Genomic DNA, 20,182 nt, shown 5'->3' on the forward strand with positions numbered 1-20,182 from the left:
AAATCGTTAAATATTCCATGTGTCTCCCAATGTTGATTGCAGATACAAAGTTTCATTTAAAAATGTTTAAAAATGTGCCCATAATTACATTTTTCGGTATTTGAACTTTTGACCCCACCTGAGGGGGTGGGGCTGAAATGATACTGCTCTTGCACCTTCTTGCCATAACTATCAAGTGTGGTGAATTTCTGCCCAATCATTTATGAAGAGATAACATGATGGACAGACGGAACAGGCAGGCAGACAGCCAGACAGATAAGGATTCCAGCCATAATGGTCAAATCGAAATCCTTTTCTGAAAAATCTGAAACTTCATATAACTGATATATGACCCAATGTGAGTGAAGATTTAAATGTATGGCGTCATCGGTCATGTGGTCTGGTGGCCATATTGGATTGAAAATTAATATGTCAAAAAAATCTTCTTCGGAACCACTTTGCAGATTAATATGAAACTTCATACATATGATCGAGCCATGGGGAATATAGTTTTAAAAAAAGATCATATTCACCATTATTGACGCAACTTTACCTTAATGTGCACAAAGTGGTCATTAAATATCCAAATAACAAATCAATAATAATCAATAAACTTACAGATAATGGCAATATGAGCCATAATTAATAGTGGCATGTTTAGTTAACGATGGTATTTTTCTTCAGAACTAGCTCACGGGAAAAGACTATGCGGGGAAAGACTATGTGCTCTACCGAGTGATATTTTAGTCAGCCCATCTCCTGCACAGCGGGAGATGGGGTTTTGCAATCACTTCTGTCTGTGTGTCTGTCCGGGCCATAAATTTATTTTTGCCATTTCAGCTTTTGTCATGAAATTTTCAACAAAGATTTATTATGAGAATATGGAGAAGACAAATTAAAAATTTGGTCAAAAGGTGAAGAGGTTAAAGGTCAACGTCAGGTAAAATCGTCAATATATATATTGTTATTTTTTTACATTGTCAAGGCTCGTATGAGAGCTAACACACAAGGCACAGCAAGGGGGGCATGAGACAAGAGGAGAGGGGTGGGAGAGGGATGGACAAAACAGTGGGGAATAGAGACATTATGAGATCTGTGGAAGGGAGAGGGATAGGGCGGGGAGCACGTGGCATGCAAGATGGACATTACAGAGACTTTCAGGAAGGAAAGCAGGGAATTTGAAGGTGTGGGGTTTGGGGTGGATTAACGGGGATAGAAAAGATTGAGGATTTGGATGGGGGAAGATAAGAGGTGGTGGTGAACGGCTGTTTTGAAGGCCTGGAGGGAAGAATGGGATTGAAGAGAGTGAGGGAGTTTATTCCAAAGGTGGGGAAAAAGAGGAATGAAAGAGTGAAGGTGAGCAGTGATTCGTGTTTTGGGGAGTCTTACCAGAAGGGGGTTGCTGGTGGAACTTGAGTGCCCTGCGGAAATATGGTGGGAACATATCGCAGACAGCGCATGGGAGGGGGGGGGGGCGAGACCGGAGAGGAGATGGAAGAAAACAGAAAGACCTGTGGTGCCTGGCCTGTGGTGGGAGAGTGAGAGGCCCAAAGACTCAGCTTCACTGCGAGAGATAACAATGATCCTAAATGCCTTGGTTTCCACAGCGTGAAGCCGAGAAAGGTGAGAGGCAGGAGCACCAGCCCCCGAGGGGAGAGCATTACTCCATCAGGCTGCGGACGAAAGCTTTGTTTGTGGTCAGGAGCTCAGGTGGGCCGAGGAAGGACTTTGCACAATGGCGGATTCCCAGTCGGCGACTGGCCAGTTTGGAAATGTGGCTTTCCCAGGAAAGATCATGGCAGATAGTGAGACCCAGAAGCTTGAATGAAAGGACTTATTCCAGCAGATTGTTGAGAAAGTAGATGGGGGGGGGAGGGGTTCCAAACAGTCCTTTCAGAGAGACATCGTGAGAGTGTGAGATTTGTCCAGATTGAAAGACATGTTCCATGTGTTGGACCAGTTTGTGATTTTATCCAGATCTGCAGAGAGCGAAGAAGCTGTTGCTTGCCGGTCTGAGGGATGACAGATGGTACGGCAGAGGGTGGAGTCATCAGCAAAGAGATAAAGACAATTTTCCAGAGAGATGGAGAGATCATTGATGAAAACCAGAAAAAGAGCAGGGCCCTGAATGCTGATTTGAGGAACTCCAGCCTGGACAGGAAGAGGAGATGAAAGAACTCCATTTAGGGCCACACGTTGACTGCGACAGGAGAGGAAGTCTGCGAGCCATGAGTGGAGATGGCCTTGGATACCATGGGAAGAGAGTTTGGTGAGCAGGGCAGGGTACCAGACCAAATCGAAAGCACACGACATGTCTAGGGATTTGGCTCTGATCTCATGTCTGGCATTGAGGACCTCCATCCATTGTTGGGAGAGCAGAAGCAGCATATCCTGGGTAGAGTGACCTGGTCTGAAACCAAATTGATGATCGGAAATCAAGCCATTGGAGAAGAGGAACGATTTAATGTCTGAAGCAATGATGGATTCCATAACCTTGCTGATGATTGGGAGAAGGCTGATTGGTCTGTAGTTGCAGGGATCGGTTTTTGTACCTTTTTATGCAGGGCAGTAATGTTTGCTGATTTCCAAGCAGAAGGCAGATGACCTTGAGCAAATGAGAGGGTGAATAAAACAGAGAGAGGGTGAGCAAGAGCAGAGGAGCAGGTTTTTAGGACACGTGGGGTGATGCCGTCTGGACCGGTTGCAGAATCTGAGTTGAGGTTTGACAGCAAACTCTCCACTTTGTCAGAAGAAAAGTACACAGAGTTCAGGGACAGTTGGGTGAGGCTCAACATCCAGGGACAGTTGAGTGGGTACATAAAGTGATGGGTTTTAGACACATGATTTTGATGTAAACACCGAGTTTAGGCATTCAGCTTTTTCACGTGCGGTATCAGCAGTGCAGCCATTTTCGGTAAGGGAGGGGATGCGTTGGGGGGGGGGGGTACATACATCAGAAACAGATTTGATTAGGCTCCACCAGGATTTGGAGGAAGGAGAGAGGTTTGAGAGTTCAGACTTGAGCTTAGAAAGATGTTGTTTACTGCTCTCCTGAGGGTAGACACACACTTGTTCCGAGCTTTATGGAAGGAACTGAGGTTACCCTCAGTTGGGTTTTCTTTCCGTGAGGCAAAGGTAAGTTGTTTCAGGACAACTGCCTCACCATAAGCTTCAGTGAACCATGGGTGGGAGGAACGGTAGGAGAACTGAAGTTGAGAGGGGATAAATCTGTGCATGAGGGAGAGCAAGTTTCTTTGAAAGAATTCCCAGGATGAGTTGATGTTGGAGAACGTAGCGATGGGAGACCAGTCGAAAAGTTTGATGACTGCTTGGAGACTCTGCCAGTCAGCCTGAGTGAAATGCCAGACTCGACGGCACTTTGGTGGTTCTCTGATAACAGCCAGAGAGATGTCCACTTTGACAAGCATGTGTTCAGAAGAACCGAATGGTGCAGAGGAAGAACAGCAGATATTTCAGAGGAATTGGTCAAAATGAGATCCAGAAGAGATGGAGTACCATTGGTTGAGATCCGGGTTGGGAAATTGACCGATTAAGTCAGTCCCAATGAGTCGCAGAATTGACTTGAAATTTTAAGAATTTGCATGTTGGGTCGCCAAATTGGTTCATCAATAAAGTGCTGGAAGCTGATTGTTTTGAGTTCACTCGTGGGCCCTTTGGTCCGATGGACCAAATATTCATTGGTCTTCACAGTGTTGTTGCATCACCGCCTACTGTATTGCTTGAGCATTAGCTTGCCTCTCTCCAAACCCCTTTCTCCAAGTGATTGGGGCCAGCATGGGGTTGTATGTTCGTTGTTGTTATTTCCATAAGATACTACTATTCTTATTATTTCTTATAAATATTGTTAGTATTAATTAATATATGCTTTGTTACAATGTTATAATTGTTTTTATCATCTCCACCACGGAAGGTGAAAGAACGTTATGTTTTCCGCCCTGTCTGTCTGTCTGTTTGTTTGTTTGTTTGTCTGTGTTTGTAACTTGCAAAATGGAAGATTTTTCAAGGATATTGGTCAGTTGATTTTGTTAGTCAGTCTGTCTGTCTGTCTGTTTGTTTGTCTGGTTGCCTGTCTGTTTATCACCGACAGGTCACAATTCTAAACTGATCATCATGAAATTTTATCAAGTTGTAGAGGTAGTCTCAACTGAGAAGCTGATTTATTTTAAGGTCAAAGGTCGTCTTGAGGTCAAATTTCTAAAATCATTTTCCATCTGATTGACTTAAAATTTGTACAAGATTTGCATATTGCATCACTGGATTGGGAAACCAACTATTTTTGAGGTCATAAGGTCAAAGATCAACATATGGTCAAACTTCTAAAATTATCAATTTTTATCTGAAAAATCGTCAATTTTCATCCGATTGACTTGGAGAATTAAACAGCAATTGCAAAGTACATTACAGAATTGGGAAACCAACTATATTTGAGATCAAACGGTCAAAGGTCAAATTTCATGAAGATTTTTAATCTTCATGAAATGGATAATTTGTTGTGTCCATAGCAACCTTTGGAGAAGGTGGGGGGGGGGGTATTTTGCAAGTATCGTGCTCCACACATCTTTTTCTTGTTTTTTTGTCTGTTTGTGTGCAGGATATCTCAAAAAGTTGCGGACGGATTCGGATGAAATTTGGTGTGTTACAAGGACGAACTGATTAGATTTTGGTGAAGATCCAGATCTGGATCCGGCTACTAGAATTTTTCAAGTGCTTTTTCACCATTGAGAGCTCGGGCCAAAAACGATAGATAGCACGATTTCTCAAAAAGTTGTCACCAAATTTGGACGAAACCTGGCGGACACTCTGACAGTGTGACAAGGAAGAATTGATTCAATTTTGGTAAAGATCCAGATCCGGATCTGATAATTTTAAAGTCATTCTTCACCATTGAGAGATCGGCGTTAGCCTGGTGTTGGCTTAATGGTTAGGGCAGCTGGATTGGGTTCTAAGGTCCTCAGTTTGAGTCCTGTTTGCCACTGAATTAACACCAGGTGGGGTTGACTCAGCCTGTCATCCTTCTGAGGTTGGTGAAATGAGTACCAGTGTACTGGTATAAGGGCACAGCATCAGCAGCGTAGCCATGTCCCAACAAAATGATAGCTACCCAGCAGCCAAGCTGCCATATCTGAAGGGTCAAAAGGTGCATTCCAATAGCACATAATTAATTAACAGACGTATGTAATTAATATACCCAAAAAGTATGACACACACATACAAACACACACCTCATCCATTTATAGTAGAAAAGGTCAAGGTCACAAAATCATCAATTTACATCTGATTGACTTGAAATTTGAGCAGGGTTTGCATATTTAGTCCATGAGCTGGAGTTGACGACCAGAAAGGGGGAGTAATAGCCACTGCATTTTCCAGTGAGGTTGATGTCTGTAGTAATGTAAAATGTGATGGACATCTCGAAAGAGTAACTAAACACCTTTTTGGCAGCCATCTTGGAAAATGGCTGCCTCATTTGATCACATTTCTGAAACTTGACAATAACATTGCAATGGCTGATCTGAGACAACATATATTCAGTATAAAATTTGCCACATGCCTGTATAACCTTTGTAAATATTGGTCCATTGGATTCAAAAATAATTGAGCAAATACATCAGAATTTGGATTTTTCTCGCACAACTTATTTAACATGCAGATATAAGGAAGATGCTAGGTGAGGAAGATCCTGACCAGAGGGTGCTGGGTGAGGCATGTCGATATCACAAAACTTGCTGCTGCACTGGGTAGTGATGTATGTGCGGCATTGATATGACTTCATTCCTGGACTGAATGTGACACCCTCAGTGCATTTGCCTGGCAAGGAAAGATGAAGGCTTTGAAAATCCTCCTGCATGATCAGAAGTTCATTGATGTCTTAACATCACTTGGAAAGAGCTGGAACATTACCAGTGACGTGTTCTGCATAATCCAAGAGTTCGTTTCTCAACATTACTGTTGCAATACCAAAGTGACAAAAGTGAATGAGCTTAGAGACCAAATCTGAGTGACCAAATGTTCCGCAGCACATGAGGGGAGCTCGAATGAGCACAGCTTCCACCATGGGAGGATACACTCCAACAGCACACACATCAATCTAACTACCAGGCTGCCATATGGCGATGGAGTTTAGTCAATTCGACAGATATTCCTAACCCCAGTCAAGGGCATGGATGGACAAGTAAAGATGGCAGCCTTGTTATCCAGTGGATAACAGGATCCCCGCTCCCGAAGTTGTTCTCAGTTTGATGCCATGCAAGTGTGCTCGCTCTTGTCGGCCAACTGAATGCTCATGCATCATTAACGGCCTGAAATGTACAGCAGCGTGCAAGTTGCACACTTGCTCCAACATGGCCAGTGATGATGAGGAGCCAGAGTATGACCAGCAGGACTCATCAGACAGTGATGACAAATGAAAGGACACCTACATCAGTATGCGAGTAATTATCAGAAACGCGATACGTATAAATATTTCAGTAAGCATGGTGCCAGGTGTTGAAAAATTTGTGCGAGAAAAATCCAAATTCTGATGCATTTGCTCAATTATTTTGGAATCCAACGGACCAATATTTACAAGAGTTAATCTGGCATGTGCCCAATTTTATACTGAACATATATTGCTGAGGGTAGTGTATGCCTCAAATCAGCCATTGCAAAGTTATTGTCAATTTTCAGAAATATGATCAAATGAGGCAGCCATTTTCCAAGATTGCTGCCAAAAAGGCTCAAGGACTAATTATGTCACTGAAGCCTATTGCCTTTGAGGTCAAAAGGTCAATGTCGCCTAAAGTCAATTTTTTTGTGTTTTTTGAAGCTGTTTTCCTCTTGTTAAGCATATGGAAGAAGAAGAAGAAGAAGAATAAGAAGAAGAAGAGGAGGAATAATAAGAAGAGGAGGAATAATAATAAGAAGAAGAAGAGGAGGAATAATAATAAGAAGAAGAAGACGAGGAAGAATAATAAGAAGAAGAAGACGAAGAAGAAGAAGTCCGAATGCAAAGCGGACCCGAACAGGCTTTGCATTTTCGGATGCTTTTAGTTTTTAGTTTTAGTCCTTTTTTTCTGCCAATGTCTGAGCTGCATTTCAGATCCATTGGGACTTTCGGAATGAAATTTTGCATCAACAATGGGAATAAAAGTATGCGGGGTTCACATAGTATATTGACTTTGACCTAATTTTAAGGTCCTGACCTAATTATAGACAGCCTCAAGCAAGGTGCATTACACTTAATTTACTGAGCACCATTTTAGTTAGCCCATCTCCCATCATACTCCTCCGATCGAGGTAAAGGTAAAGGTCAAATGGTGGTCTGAATAAAATAATGTTTTTTTTGTCATCGCTCAATTTTGCCAATGCAGAATCTTAAACACCACACTGCCTTCCAAGATGTTCTACCTTCATAATAGTGGATCTGCAACGAAGTTGCACACATGATATTTGATTATTGTCCTTGACCTACTTTTTTCGGATTGTGACCTAATTAACAAAAAACACCTTTTTGATCATAACTTGAATAATTTTTCTCCAATTTTCATGATGTTGAGTTTTATGGATAGATTGTAGATGGTGACACATTTTATTCATTTATACTCTCCCAAATGTTGCAGTCAAGCTCGTATTGGTGTCTGAAAACAATATGGCCAAAAAAAAAAGGATCACGGCCCAGAAATAATTAACCTTGGCGATCTTACCCTTGGTGAATGCTTTGTGATCGCGGGTGCTCGGTGAGGCTTACCCTTGGCAATCGCCTTGTGATCGTGGGTGCTGGGTGAGGCTTACCCTTGGTGATCACGGGCGCTGGGTGAGACACCCTTGGTGATCGCGGGTGCTGGGTGAGGCTTACCCTTGGCAATCGCTTTGTGATCATGGATGCTGGGTGAGGCTTATCCTTAGCAATTGCTTCGTGATCACGGGTGCTCGTTGAGGCTTACCCTTGGCAATCGCTTTGTGATCGCGGGTGCTCGGTGAGGCTTACCCTTGGCGATTGCTTTGTGATCGTGGGGGTGCTGTGTGAGGCTTACCCTTGGTGATCACTTTGTGCTCGCAGATATTTAGTTATTGTTATTATGATGATGATAATGCAGTCCTTGTATTTGATAAAGAACTGGAAATTAAGTCAGCCTATTTTGTGCTATCATGTGTTGTGCACCACCACAGAAGAACTTGCATGGGATCCACACTTCGACATTGAGACGACAGAGACGAGCATCATCATTTCCTGGAAGACCCTTCCTGGCCTTTTAATAATGGTGCTTTCTTCCAGCTTTGCACACACTGTTGCTAAGGACTTCAAGTTTATGTTTTGATCAAGTGGCAGTCAGCAGTTTTTAGTTTTGTCATAAGGAAGGGTTTTATTTTCCCTAAATCTATGCCAGACTTGCTCTGCAGTTTATCAACGATCTCCATAACCTGGAAAACTGTGTACGAGCTGATGGGTGGATACTACCTAATAGCAAGCATGTGATAATGGACATAGCTTTATTTAAGAGGATCTCATTGGGGGTCAAGTATTTATTTACCACCATGATATTATTTAATGAGAGGAAAACAGGAGAAAACTTCATGTAAGAGAAAGGGTCAAATAATATGTGGTGACAATGTGGATGACAAGGAACATCCTTGTGCTAGACTTTCTCAAGGTCGCACTCTCAAAGTGAATTATGGTATGAACGACCATCAAATATGAGTGTGACACATCTTCATATATCAATTTCTTAGTATACGGAGAGTGAAAATAACATTCCACAAGCAGCCATAGTTATTCGTGAAGGTGCAACTTGCAGTAGAACCGAGTTTTAAATGCACATGAAAGATTATTTTTATTAATATACCCAATACATTGTGAAAATAGTTGAAAAGTTGATTGAATTTTAAAATTTGCTCCTGTAAGGGATGGGTTTCTGTGGATGGCAGGTGCGTGTAAAAGTGGCTGAAGATGAAAGTTCTGGCACAGAAGTGAGCGGGGATTCAGGACGTCTGGTCCTGGGAAGCTTACTGCCTGGCGTCTCGTACACAATGATCATCATCATTACCCTGCATGGGCAACCACGTGGCCAACCCATAACGAAATCCATCGCCACTGGTAACTGCCATTACTTGGGCATGAAAGCAATTTGTGGCATTATCGAGCACTGGAAACGGCTCTAAAATTGTTCGCCCACAATGTGAGCGAACAAATGTGAGAAGTATGCTCACACAATTTCTATTTAAATTGGAGTTTTAAATTGAAATCTTTGAATAAACAGGAAGAAGTTGCTGAAGCCATACTGAGCAGTTTATTCTGCTTAGCAGTTCTGCAGTAACAGACTGTATTTCATTTACCTGGGGGTAATCGATCTGTGTAAGTACCTCTGTGCATAGTGAGCTTCTAGGTTCCAATATCACAATAACTCTTATGTCTTGCCTGAGACAGAAATGCATAACCACATACAGCAACCTTATTGTGACGTGTGTGTGTGTGTGTGTGTGTGTGTGTGTTTTGTGGGGGGGGGGGGGGTTGGTTAGTTATCGCCATAGAGCAGATAGGAATGTATAGAGTAGCATGGTCCGTGTGCGAGTAGATAGCCATCACGCTGGCTAACGAGTGCAAATCACATGGGGTACAACTTCCCGTCTAACTATGTTTGTGCAACATAATGGACAAATGAAGGAAAAGACAACCGAGACAGATTTGAAAGAACAACCAACAACGATTTATTTACACACACTCACAAGCAATGGTGAAAAGCACAATATTTACAGGTATTTATTCACAAAGCAAGCAATCATTAAAGTGAGTATTTACAGGCAAAAGGAACAGAAGAGCAGACTTAACCCTAACACATATTCTTAGACAATCCTAATGAGACAAAGGACATATGGCCATCATTCAATCTGGCAAGAAAAGATATGAAGAACTGAGAGAAAGAAAAGAACGGAGTGTGGTGTTGACTCCTTCCCTCACATCACACAATCCAATGGGGCTGTGCCAGCCCAAATATACAAGGGGGGTGGGGAGGGAGGATAGGGAAGATTGGCAGTGGAGTGGCGATGCGGTGCGACGGGATGTGCAGCCACGTTTCTGAGGTGTTCAACACCAGTAGGCAAATCCTCTCTGGAATTCCAGGTATTCCAAAGGCAAGCTGCTCCATTTCTGCTGTGCACATGATAAAAGCTGCTCCACACAAACCAAGCCACATTCTGGGCTTTTTATTCTGCTCTCCTCCACACTCTAGGCTTTCTTCCTGCACTCTGGTCTTTCTTCTCCTCACAGGACAAGCCTTGAGGCAACTCTGTCCCATCCACACTCTGCTCTCAAGACATGGCTTTCAAGTCCCATCCCGTGAAAGCCTCTTTCCCATTGGTGTGCATCCAATGGAGGCGGGTCCACAATGCAGCCCACAAAAAATCCCATGTCATTCTGTGGTGATGGTCACGAGCACCCCACCCCACCTTTCACAGCGCCCAAGGCCCGAAGAGCGTCCCCTGCCCCTTCTTTCACACGCAAAAGATGCGGAAAGTGCCACCAGCCCCTCTCTGTGCACACAAAACATATTTTGGACTGTACGTATTGGTCGCATGTGAGAAGCACCGTCCCGCAGGCCACAATTATACATGTGAAGGGAGGGAGAGAGTGGGGGGGGGTGGGGATGGGTTCGAGGAGGAGGTAGAGAGAAAGAGGTGGGGAGAGAAGGGGACGAAGGGAGAGGGGAAGGGAGTGAGACAGAGAGAGAGAGAGAGAGAGAGAGAGAGAGAGAGAGAGAGAGAGAGAGAGAGAGGGGGGTGGGGGGAGAGAGAGAGGAGTGCAAGGGGAGGGGGTGGGGAGAAAGAGGAAGGGGGAGAGTATGGAGTGGGGAGGAGGAGAGTTTGGGGGGGAAGCAAGGAGAGGGAGAATGAGGGAAAAGAGGAGGGTGGATAGAGAGGGGTGGGGAAGTGGAAGGCAGAATGATGAGGGGAGGGTTAGGAAGGGAAGGTGGTGTACCGGGGTGAAAGTGCTTTCAGTCGTTGATTTCGAAATCGAACTTGTTGCTGTTACAGAATTTAGTTTCTTTGAATCTGCATTCTGAACCTTCACTAATCGGTACTCTCTCTGGTGTTTAGTTTGCAACTATTTTAGCATATTGGATGCATTACAGTGATGGACAAGGTCCATTGAACAAAGTGAGCATGCAACTTCTGACTGTCTTCTTTCACCTTCACAAAATAGTTTCAAACTGCACTTCTGTTCTTTTTGAATGACATGTTGTCAAAACTTTATCAGTCTCTGTATTGTCTACCCAACCATCAGCAAAACAATCAGCACACTTTAGTGACCAACTCTAAATGGCTTGCTCTTCATTTTAAAGGAACATGCCCTTGGGGCATGTTTAATTTGCAAGTGACTTGCTTTTGCTGCTATATTTCAAGCAGGACACCCCAGGGGCATGTTCCTTTTCATTTAATATATTACCAGGCCATAAGTAACCGGAACATGCCCCACAGGGACGAAAAAATATTTCCCCTAAAAATGCCTCTTTCTATGAAGTTGGAATTACTCGGAATCGGCGTTGATGATGGTTCACGACTCGATTCCTTTTGATTCCATGGTTGAAATTGAGTACAGTACTTTGGAATTGATCCGTCCACCACTATTAAGCACTCAAGCAAGCACTCCAACGAAACGGTTGATGAGGAACGGCTGACTGGGTCATACTAAACACCATCCAAATATGTCCGGAGACGACTGGAGACATCCGGAGTATCAAACAATGTGCAAATTGGACAAATGAACACTTTACTCGCAGTCGGAAGTTCAGTACAAGCAGTTGATTTTAGGAATGATGCTGCACAGAGCTCTAATAAGGGTAAAACATGTCGACAGCTTTGCTATTTTCTCTGCTTTGGGATTTTGAACCATTGCCTGTGATGCTTAGCAGACACTTGATGGTGATGTCATGGTGTTGATGTTATAATGGAGAGCTAATTATAATAATTTTTATTCCCAACTGTAAAACCGTGTCCCCTTAACAGTGCTATAGTAAGGTAACGGACAATATGCTCATGTGGCAAATGACAAGTCCTGTAGCAATGGCTTTGATACGACACGATTTGTCTTGTACTTACGACACACAGTTAGGGGATGTTTCATGCACACTTGTTACTACACACAGTTAGGGGATGTTTCATGCAGACTTGTTTTGCCCTTATTAGAGCTCAAAATAGTATACTTACCATATACAGCTTTGTCGCCTCGGTACCATTCATTCTTTTTCACACAATTTCTAAAACAAAACATATCAGAAACATGTATGTTCATATTTAATTACATATTTATGTGAGCAATTCCAGTTAACAAAATGACTGGAATACTCACCCACTACAATCATTTCTTGCTGCAGGCTTTAAAAAATATATATATATATATATATATATATATATATATATATATATATATATATATATCATTAACCTTGCTTGCAAGATATCTGGCTCTATAACTCTGTACAACTTCTAATTAGCCAGACAGATGTCATGTATGGGTAAATAAACATGATTGAACACTGTTCTTTCGAGATGAACACAGTGTTTCTTAAAAAGTGATTTGAAAGTGAGAAAATAATTGTTCGTTTCACAGTCTGGGACATTCTAATGCATCTCATTTTCCTTTCATTGGTCCTCACAGACTCGAGCATGTACATCGAGGTGTCCAGTGAGAAACCTGAGTCTTTGCTTGTGGTGTGGTATCCTCCAGCAGCAGAAGTGAACCATTACCTGGTCTCATACACCATTCTAGGTACGTAAGGTGTGGTGCACGTCATTAATCATACACTTCCGTTATCGGGCAAATCTTGTCAATAGCAGAATCGCATCCCACCCTGAAGTCTGGAAAGAGATACATAATGCGTTCACTTAATAAATCTCTTTCTTCCATTTATAAATCTTTCTGCTATTATTACATATCACTGTGACACAAAATATCCCTGAATATGGAGTATTCAGGCAATAGAGTGTTATGATCATTGATAGTTACCTCGCATGAAAAATGAGATGGGCCAAAACAAGAAGGAATATGCTTAAGTCGTGTGTTGGCCATATGGCAACACACGAGAAACGCAACTTCAATGATTTATATTTTTAAAAATTCAACTATGTAATCTTAGAACTACATTTGGAAATAAAATTAAAGGAATACAAAATATACACCCTTCATTTGTGATGAAAACTTTGTTTGAAATGAAAAATTAATTTGTTATGGAAAATATACATATAAAAATGTACATACGTAAAGGCACTGTCACACCTTGACGATTTATCCAGCGGATGCCGACTTATGAAAAATTTGTCTAAAACGCTGGCACACGTAAAATCCGTTATGGGTAAGTTTTGTATACGATTTGTTAGTTCAGATTTGTTAGTTCAGAACAATTTGTTGTTGTATACGTTCAGAGCACGCTGAAAAACACTGCCATACGTCGTAGTACGCTGGCTTTCATCATTGTACTTTGCAGTTGTCCTCAAAATTTAGCATGCTTGAAATTTTCCGATGTATGCCAGCGTATGACTCACACGTTCCGCTACGCTGGCCATAAGTTGGAGGCACGTTATGCGATCGTTGACACACGTCGACACACGTTACTTGTAAGTTACTCATAAGTCGAAACACGTCGAGGTAATGTTTAGCGTACCCAAAACTTATTTATAACCTATGAGTACCGTGTTGTAGGCACGTTACACGATCGTTGACACATGTCGAGGCACGTTATGCGATCGTTGACACACGTCGAGGCACATTACTTGTAAGTTACTCATAAGTCGAAACATGTCGAGGTAATGCTTAGCGTACCCAAAACTTATTTCTAACCTATGAGTAACGTGCTTTGAACCTATGTGTAACGTACCTCCAACGCATATTGACGTATGTAGACGTATTTGATTGACGTCTTCCGGACGACCACAGAACTTACTGAACGCGTTTCTAATTTACAGCTACCGTATAATGGCATATTGGCAGCGTTTAAAAAAAAACAAAAAAACAATAACTTCCAATATTTCGTCACGTGCTGTTATGTCACATCCGATTGCCTCTTCAGTTTGCTCATGTCTTATTCTTAGTTCCTTCTCTGTGAATATTTTCTGTTTGAGGATATTGTCACGTCGACGTCGAAACTTAAAAGCAAATGTCTGAATATATTTTAAAATTGGTGATAGACTAAAAAAATAAAATAAAAAACAACAACAACAACAGCAACAACAACTTCAGATATTTTGTCACGTGCCTTCATGGAGCCAAGGAGAAAAAAAGAAAATGTGCCTTGACGGAGAAAATAAGTTTCGGGTATGCTAAACATTACCTCGACGTGTTTCGACTTATGAGTAACTTATAAGGAACTTGTGTTGATGTGTGTCAACGATCGCATATCGTGCCTACAACTTATTCCCAGCATAGCGGAACGTACGAGACGTACCACGAAATATGACAGCATACTTCATCGTTTTTCAGTATGCTCTTAACGTATACACAACTTACCCATAACTTATTCGACGTGTGCCAGCTTGGTTCGGCAAATTTTTCATAGGTCGGCAAACGCTGGCTGAATCGTCAAGGTGTGACTGCGTGGTTGACACTTTCAATTTTCAGGCGGTTATGATTTAAATCGGCGTGCGGAAAGTTTTTAACAGGCTACGCCACGAGTTCGTCGGCGATACATGCAGTACGCTACCCCTAAGTAAAACTAACGTTGGGCATAGGTTGTGAACGCCGATAGCAGGCTAAGCATTCGTTGGTATAAGGTATCTATAAGACAACGAAACGTTCTGTGCCCGTTGCTAATGTTACGTTTGAGGGGGAGTATGCATTCAAAGGGTAATTCGGATGTTTAATTAGGTATGCCATGCTGTTCGAGTTTACCAGGATCTTGATGTAATAAGTAGCAATTCAGTGGTGATAAGTTGTCTAGTAAATGTCCATTTCTTCAAGGGGGAAATGATAATTGTCACGTAATTAGATAGGGACACGGGATAGGGTAAGTGTGTCTGCGTAAACCCCTTTTAGTAGTCCCTGGAGGCCTGCCGTGACGTCACAGGACAGTGCTGCGGATGGCTCCACCCCGTGATCACGATTGGCGGAAGGCGATGGCGCAGGGCCAATAAAACGGCTCGATTGGAAGTGACGAGGACGGGAGGATAAAAAGGTTCTGTTCGGGGTCGGAAAGGAAGAGGAAGAAGATCGGGAGAGAAAGACCGTTTTTTGGGGTAGAGGTTGTTGTGTTGGGAGCGTGCTTTTTGTTGGGCTGTTTTCGAGCCTGGTTTTCATCGTGTCTCGAGGCCTTCCTGAGCCTTGTGCCTCACCTTGGTTGGCTCTGGGGTTCTGCTGGCTCGGAGTACAGGGTCGAACGGCGGGCGGACCTGCCTCCCTCTCCTGCTCGCAATTTGGTGCCAGAACTGGTTCCCTGGCGGTTGTGAGCGGACATGGGCCAAGACCAGGAGGTCGACAGCACCACGGTTTCTCCTGCCCCCCTGACGAGAGCAAGGCCAGCTCGTCCGACGCCAATCCAGGGACTGTTGCATCCACACCACGGTCCAGCCTGACCACCAGGAATAGCTACGTTTTGTGTGTGTTTGTGTGTGTGTGTGTGTATGTGTGTGTGTGTGTGTGTGTGTGTGTGTGTGTGTGTGTGTGTGTGTGTGTGTGTGTGTGTGTGTGTGTGTGAATATACCAGGACTAAAATCTCGCCACGGATTGGAATATAAAATTACTACAGAAAAGCGCGGGAAAATTTTGGCGGGGTTTTTCAAATTAAATTTAATTGGCGGCAAACGGGACTTCTGCACCATGGCGGATGTGCAGATGTTTGAGGAGGAAGGCCACGTGTCTGGCAGTGAGTCGAGGGAAGAGGGGAGAGACGGGAGTAGGATTGGAACCTCCCCCATTCCAAGCGTGGACCGTGCTTCATCGCCTGTAACGGGGCCGGCAGCACCGGAAACCGGCACGATGTCGATCTGGACAATGTTGGAACGTTTAATGAGTGCAATGACGGCACAGGGGGCAAAAATGACAGATCAAATATATATATATATATATACATGTATATGTATATATATATATATATATATATATATATATATATATATATATATATATATATATATATATATACATGTATATGTATATATATATATATACATGTATATGTATATATATATATATACATGTATATGTATATATATATATATATGTATATATATATATATATATATATATATATATATATATATATATATATATATATATATATATATATATATACATGTATATGTATATATACATGTATATGTATATATATATATATATGTATATGTATATATATATATATATATATATATATATATATATATATATATATATATATATATATATATATATATGTATATATATATATATATATATATATGTATATATATATATATACATGTATATGTATATATATGTATATATATTTATATACATGTATATGTATATATATACATGTATATGTATATATATACATGTATATGTATATATATACATGTATATGTATATATACATGTATATATATATATATGTATATATATGTATATATATATGTATATATATATATATATATGTATATATATATATATATATGTATATATATATATGTATATGTATATATATATATATATATATATATATATGTATATATATATATATATATATATGTATATATATATATATTTTTTTTGTTTCACGAAAAATATGTGACCACTATATTCGTTATTGTTGTATGTCTGTCTGTATGTCTGTCTGTCTGTCCCAAGCATAGCTCCGTGGGTTTTGATCCGATCCTGATGAAATTTTGGTGGGAGGTTTATATCATGATCTGGTTGTGTTTTCCTGAAAATGTGTGTGGCTCCACCCAAAAAACATGTGTTTTTAGGGGGTAGCCAATTTCAATTTGCATCTTCACCTAGGGGTTTTGGCAAATCTGACAGGGGTTTCAGTATTTGGTTAGCCCAATGGCACCTGCATAGCCCCACGGAGCTCGATTTTTCATTTTTGTCCCAAGGTCAAGGTCATCAGGTCACGAACTTAGAAAATTGCGATTTTGACATAAAAATTTTCTTCTCCGAGGGGTTTGCGAATGTGGCAGGGGTTTCGGTATTTGGTTAACCCAATGGCACCTGCATAGCCCCACATAGCTCAATTTTTCATTTTCGTCCCAAGGTCAAGGCCACAAGGTTACGAACTTAGAAAATTGCGAATTGTTTTTCGGGGGTAGCCGATTTCAATTTGCATCTTCTCCTAGGGGGTTTGTCAAATCTGACAGGGGTTTCAGTATTTGGTTAGCCCAATGACACCTGCATAGCCCCACGGAGCTCGATTTTTCATTTTCGTCCCAAGGTCAAGGTCACAAGGTCACAAACTTAGAAAATTGTGATTTTGACATAAAATCCATCTTCTCCGAGGGGGTTGTCGATTCTGGCAGAGGTTTCGGTATTTGGTTAGCCCAATGGCACCTGCATAGCCCCACAGAGCTCTATTTTTCATTTTAGTCCCAAGGTCAAGGTCACAAGGTCATGAACTTAGAAAATTTCGCATTTTGACATAAAAATCATATGGCTGCCCAAACTTTGAGAGTTAGGATGACTATTTTTTTATGCATAATCTTGAGATCATTCCCCACCAAAATTCTTGACACCATTTTGCTCTATCTCGAACACCTTGCCTGTGGCGCCCCCTTCAAGTTTGTTTTTACACTGATTTCATCAAAGTATGGATAATCCGAGGAGTGTGAAATGCCATATAGCCTATATGACGTTATATTGTTCCTGGAATGTTCCAGAGGAAGTTTTGCACCAAAGGTCATAATCCTTGACCTTTGACCTTTAAAGTTCACAAAGGGCAAATTTTCCAAGTTGTGGGAATCGAACCGGGTTTTCGACCTTCTTCGACGAACTAACTCCATTAAGCTATAGCACGTATCCTGTTTCCTTATTTTAATGTCCACAACATTGTTTTGTGACCTTTAAACGTTATGCAAAGGTCAAATTTTTAAAGTTGTTGAACGAAACCGGGTTTTCGACATTTTGCAGCTAATAACCTGTCACTCATACCACATCATGTTGATCATTTTTATAACTTGGTCAAACATTATCACATTGTCTCATCCTTGACTTCTGAAACAATCTACATCGTCAAATACCGCTCCTGAACCATCGTCGTCTTTAGGTGTGTGTGTGTGTGTGTGTGTGTGTGTGTGTGTGTGTGTGTGTGTGTGTGTGTGTGTGTGTGTGTGTGTGTGTGTGTGTGTGTATGTATATATATATATATATAGATATATATATATATATATATATATATATGTATATGTATATGTATATGTATATGTATATGTATATGTATATATATGTATATGTATATATATATATATATATATATATATATATATATATATATATATATATATATATATATATATATATATATATATACAGTCATGCGCCACTTAACGACGGGGTTACGTTCTGAGAAACGTGTCGTTAAGCGACGTCGTCGTTGTGCGAACATAATTTTTTTTTTTCGTTTTCGTTTTCGAACATCGTACTTACACAAACCTAGACACGTCGGCTATATAGTGTAGCCTATTGCTCCTCGGACACAAACCTGTACAGCATGTTACTGTACTGAATACTGTCTGCAATTGTAACACACATCCAAGAGAGACGGAAGACACGTTAGATTTACCTTTGTGCTTTTCATGAAGGCCATCGGTGTTGTTAGCAGCAGCTTACAATCTCCTTTCGCATCGATAATTATAGAAAGGTGAATAATTAGCGTTTGCATTTTATAAATACGTAATCATTGCATCAATATTATAATTTACAAATGAAGAAACGAGCACCTGTCAATTGTGATATATATTTTCGGAACAGTGCGATTGTTTTAACAACATAAAAAGCTTCACCAAAAACAAATGTGTTTTAATGTCGACTAAGAACAACGATTTATTCGCGGAATTCTTCAATTCAAAGGTAATTTTCTTGCTAGAAGGTAAACGTGCAAACATTGGTTCAGTTTGAAAGCCGATTTCCTTGAATCCCGATTTAGTACGGCCCTGTTTTTTTCGCGATGACATTTTATGGACCTCAACGATCGCATTATAACAGGGCCACACTGTCGTTTATTGTCATTATGAGGTATTATGTTCTGTACAGTGTACATAATTATATGTGCTATTTTTATACGAGGCTACATCACTCGGCGATAGGAATTTTTCAGTTACATTTTTTTTCATTTTTTTTTTTCATTGCTGGCAGATCCGTCGTATATGCGATCCGTCATTGCCCGGAACGTCGTTAAGCGGCACATGACTGTATATACATATACATATAGTTAGACTGGTTAACGTCAGAAATATCAACTTCTCCTTCCTTCATACGGTAGTTAGAATCCCTCAATCAATGTCCTGTTGATTTCATGTAATGTCCCACCTGACGTAGATCGACACTAGCCTTCGCCAACAAGAATAACTCTTCATTCAATCTCATTTATGTTCAATGTCGGTAAAAGCAGACTAAACAAACAATTAACTTGTCCCATCATATTATTGGGGAAGAAAAGATGATGAAAATGTTTTTCAATCAGAGGTTGGCAGGTATGATAAAGGAACTGTGTGTGCATCATTTATTTCAAGAGAAGGATATCCAAACGTTTGGCAAACTGAAATGAGATTCAAAGCTTTCACTTTTGTCTGCAAGCCTTATGATTTCGGCATATACTTCGGAGTCCGAGGTGTCTGCCTAAATCACGTTGGCGTTCAAGCTTTTGAAGCAGTGTTCACCATGTACCATTCACCATGCAAAACCCCTTTTGTTTGCTGTTATAAATCGTCATAATCATCATCATCTATTTTTCACCAAATTGCAGGAGAACCTTCGATGCCAGGTCGAGAGATGGTTGTGCCAGGAGACCAGGTACGTGTCATCCTGCCTGGCTTGGAAAAGGTAGCAGAATACAATGTGACCGTGCAAGCTGTCTATGGCATGCATGAAAAGGGACGTATGGTGACCTCAAATGCAGTCTCTGCCTCCTACTTCTTGGGTAAGGTCAATTTGTTTGTTCTTCTCATCCATTTTGTTGCCCAAATGTATACAAACAGCTGGTTCTTTGACTTAATTAAAGGGTAAAGGCACATTGCCAATTATGAAGCGCCCC

At 41.1% G+C, this 20,182-nt stretch overlaps 1 protein-coding gene across 3 annotated transcripts in view; it reads left to right on the plus strand.

Moving 5' to 3' along the window:
- LOC147022143 (fibronectin-like) overlaps positions 1 to 20,182 on the plus strand; it is a 332,507-nt gene that overhangs the window by 246,819 nt on the left and 65,506 nt on the right. For all 3 annotated transcript variants that reach the window (XR_015061076.1, XM_085892763.1, XM_085892764.1), the window contains 4 exons: positions 8,149 to 8,240; positions 8,905 to 9,073; positions 12,632 to 12,742; positions 19,895 to 20,068. Coding sequence is in view for 2 of the 3 variants with exons in the window: in XM_085892763.1 (XP_085748889.1) it covers positions 8,149 to 8,240; positions 8,905 to 9,073; positions 12,632 to 12,742; positions 19,895 to 20,068 (546 nt within the window). In the remaining variant the exon portion in view is untranslated. The remainder of the gene's footprint in view (positions 1 to 8,148; positions 8,241 to 8,904; positions 9,074 to 12,631; positions 12,743 to 19,894; positions 20,069 to 20,182) is intronic.

Source organism: Eptatretus burgeri, chromosome 8 (genome assembly GCF_056783735.1).
Source record: "Eptatretus burgeri isolate ZD-2024b chromosome 8, Ebu_testis_v1, whole genome shotgun sequence".
Lineage (NCBI taxonomy): Eukaryota > Metazoa > Chordata > Myxini > Myxiniformes > Myxinidae > Eptatretus > Eptatretus burgeri.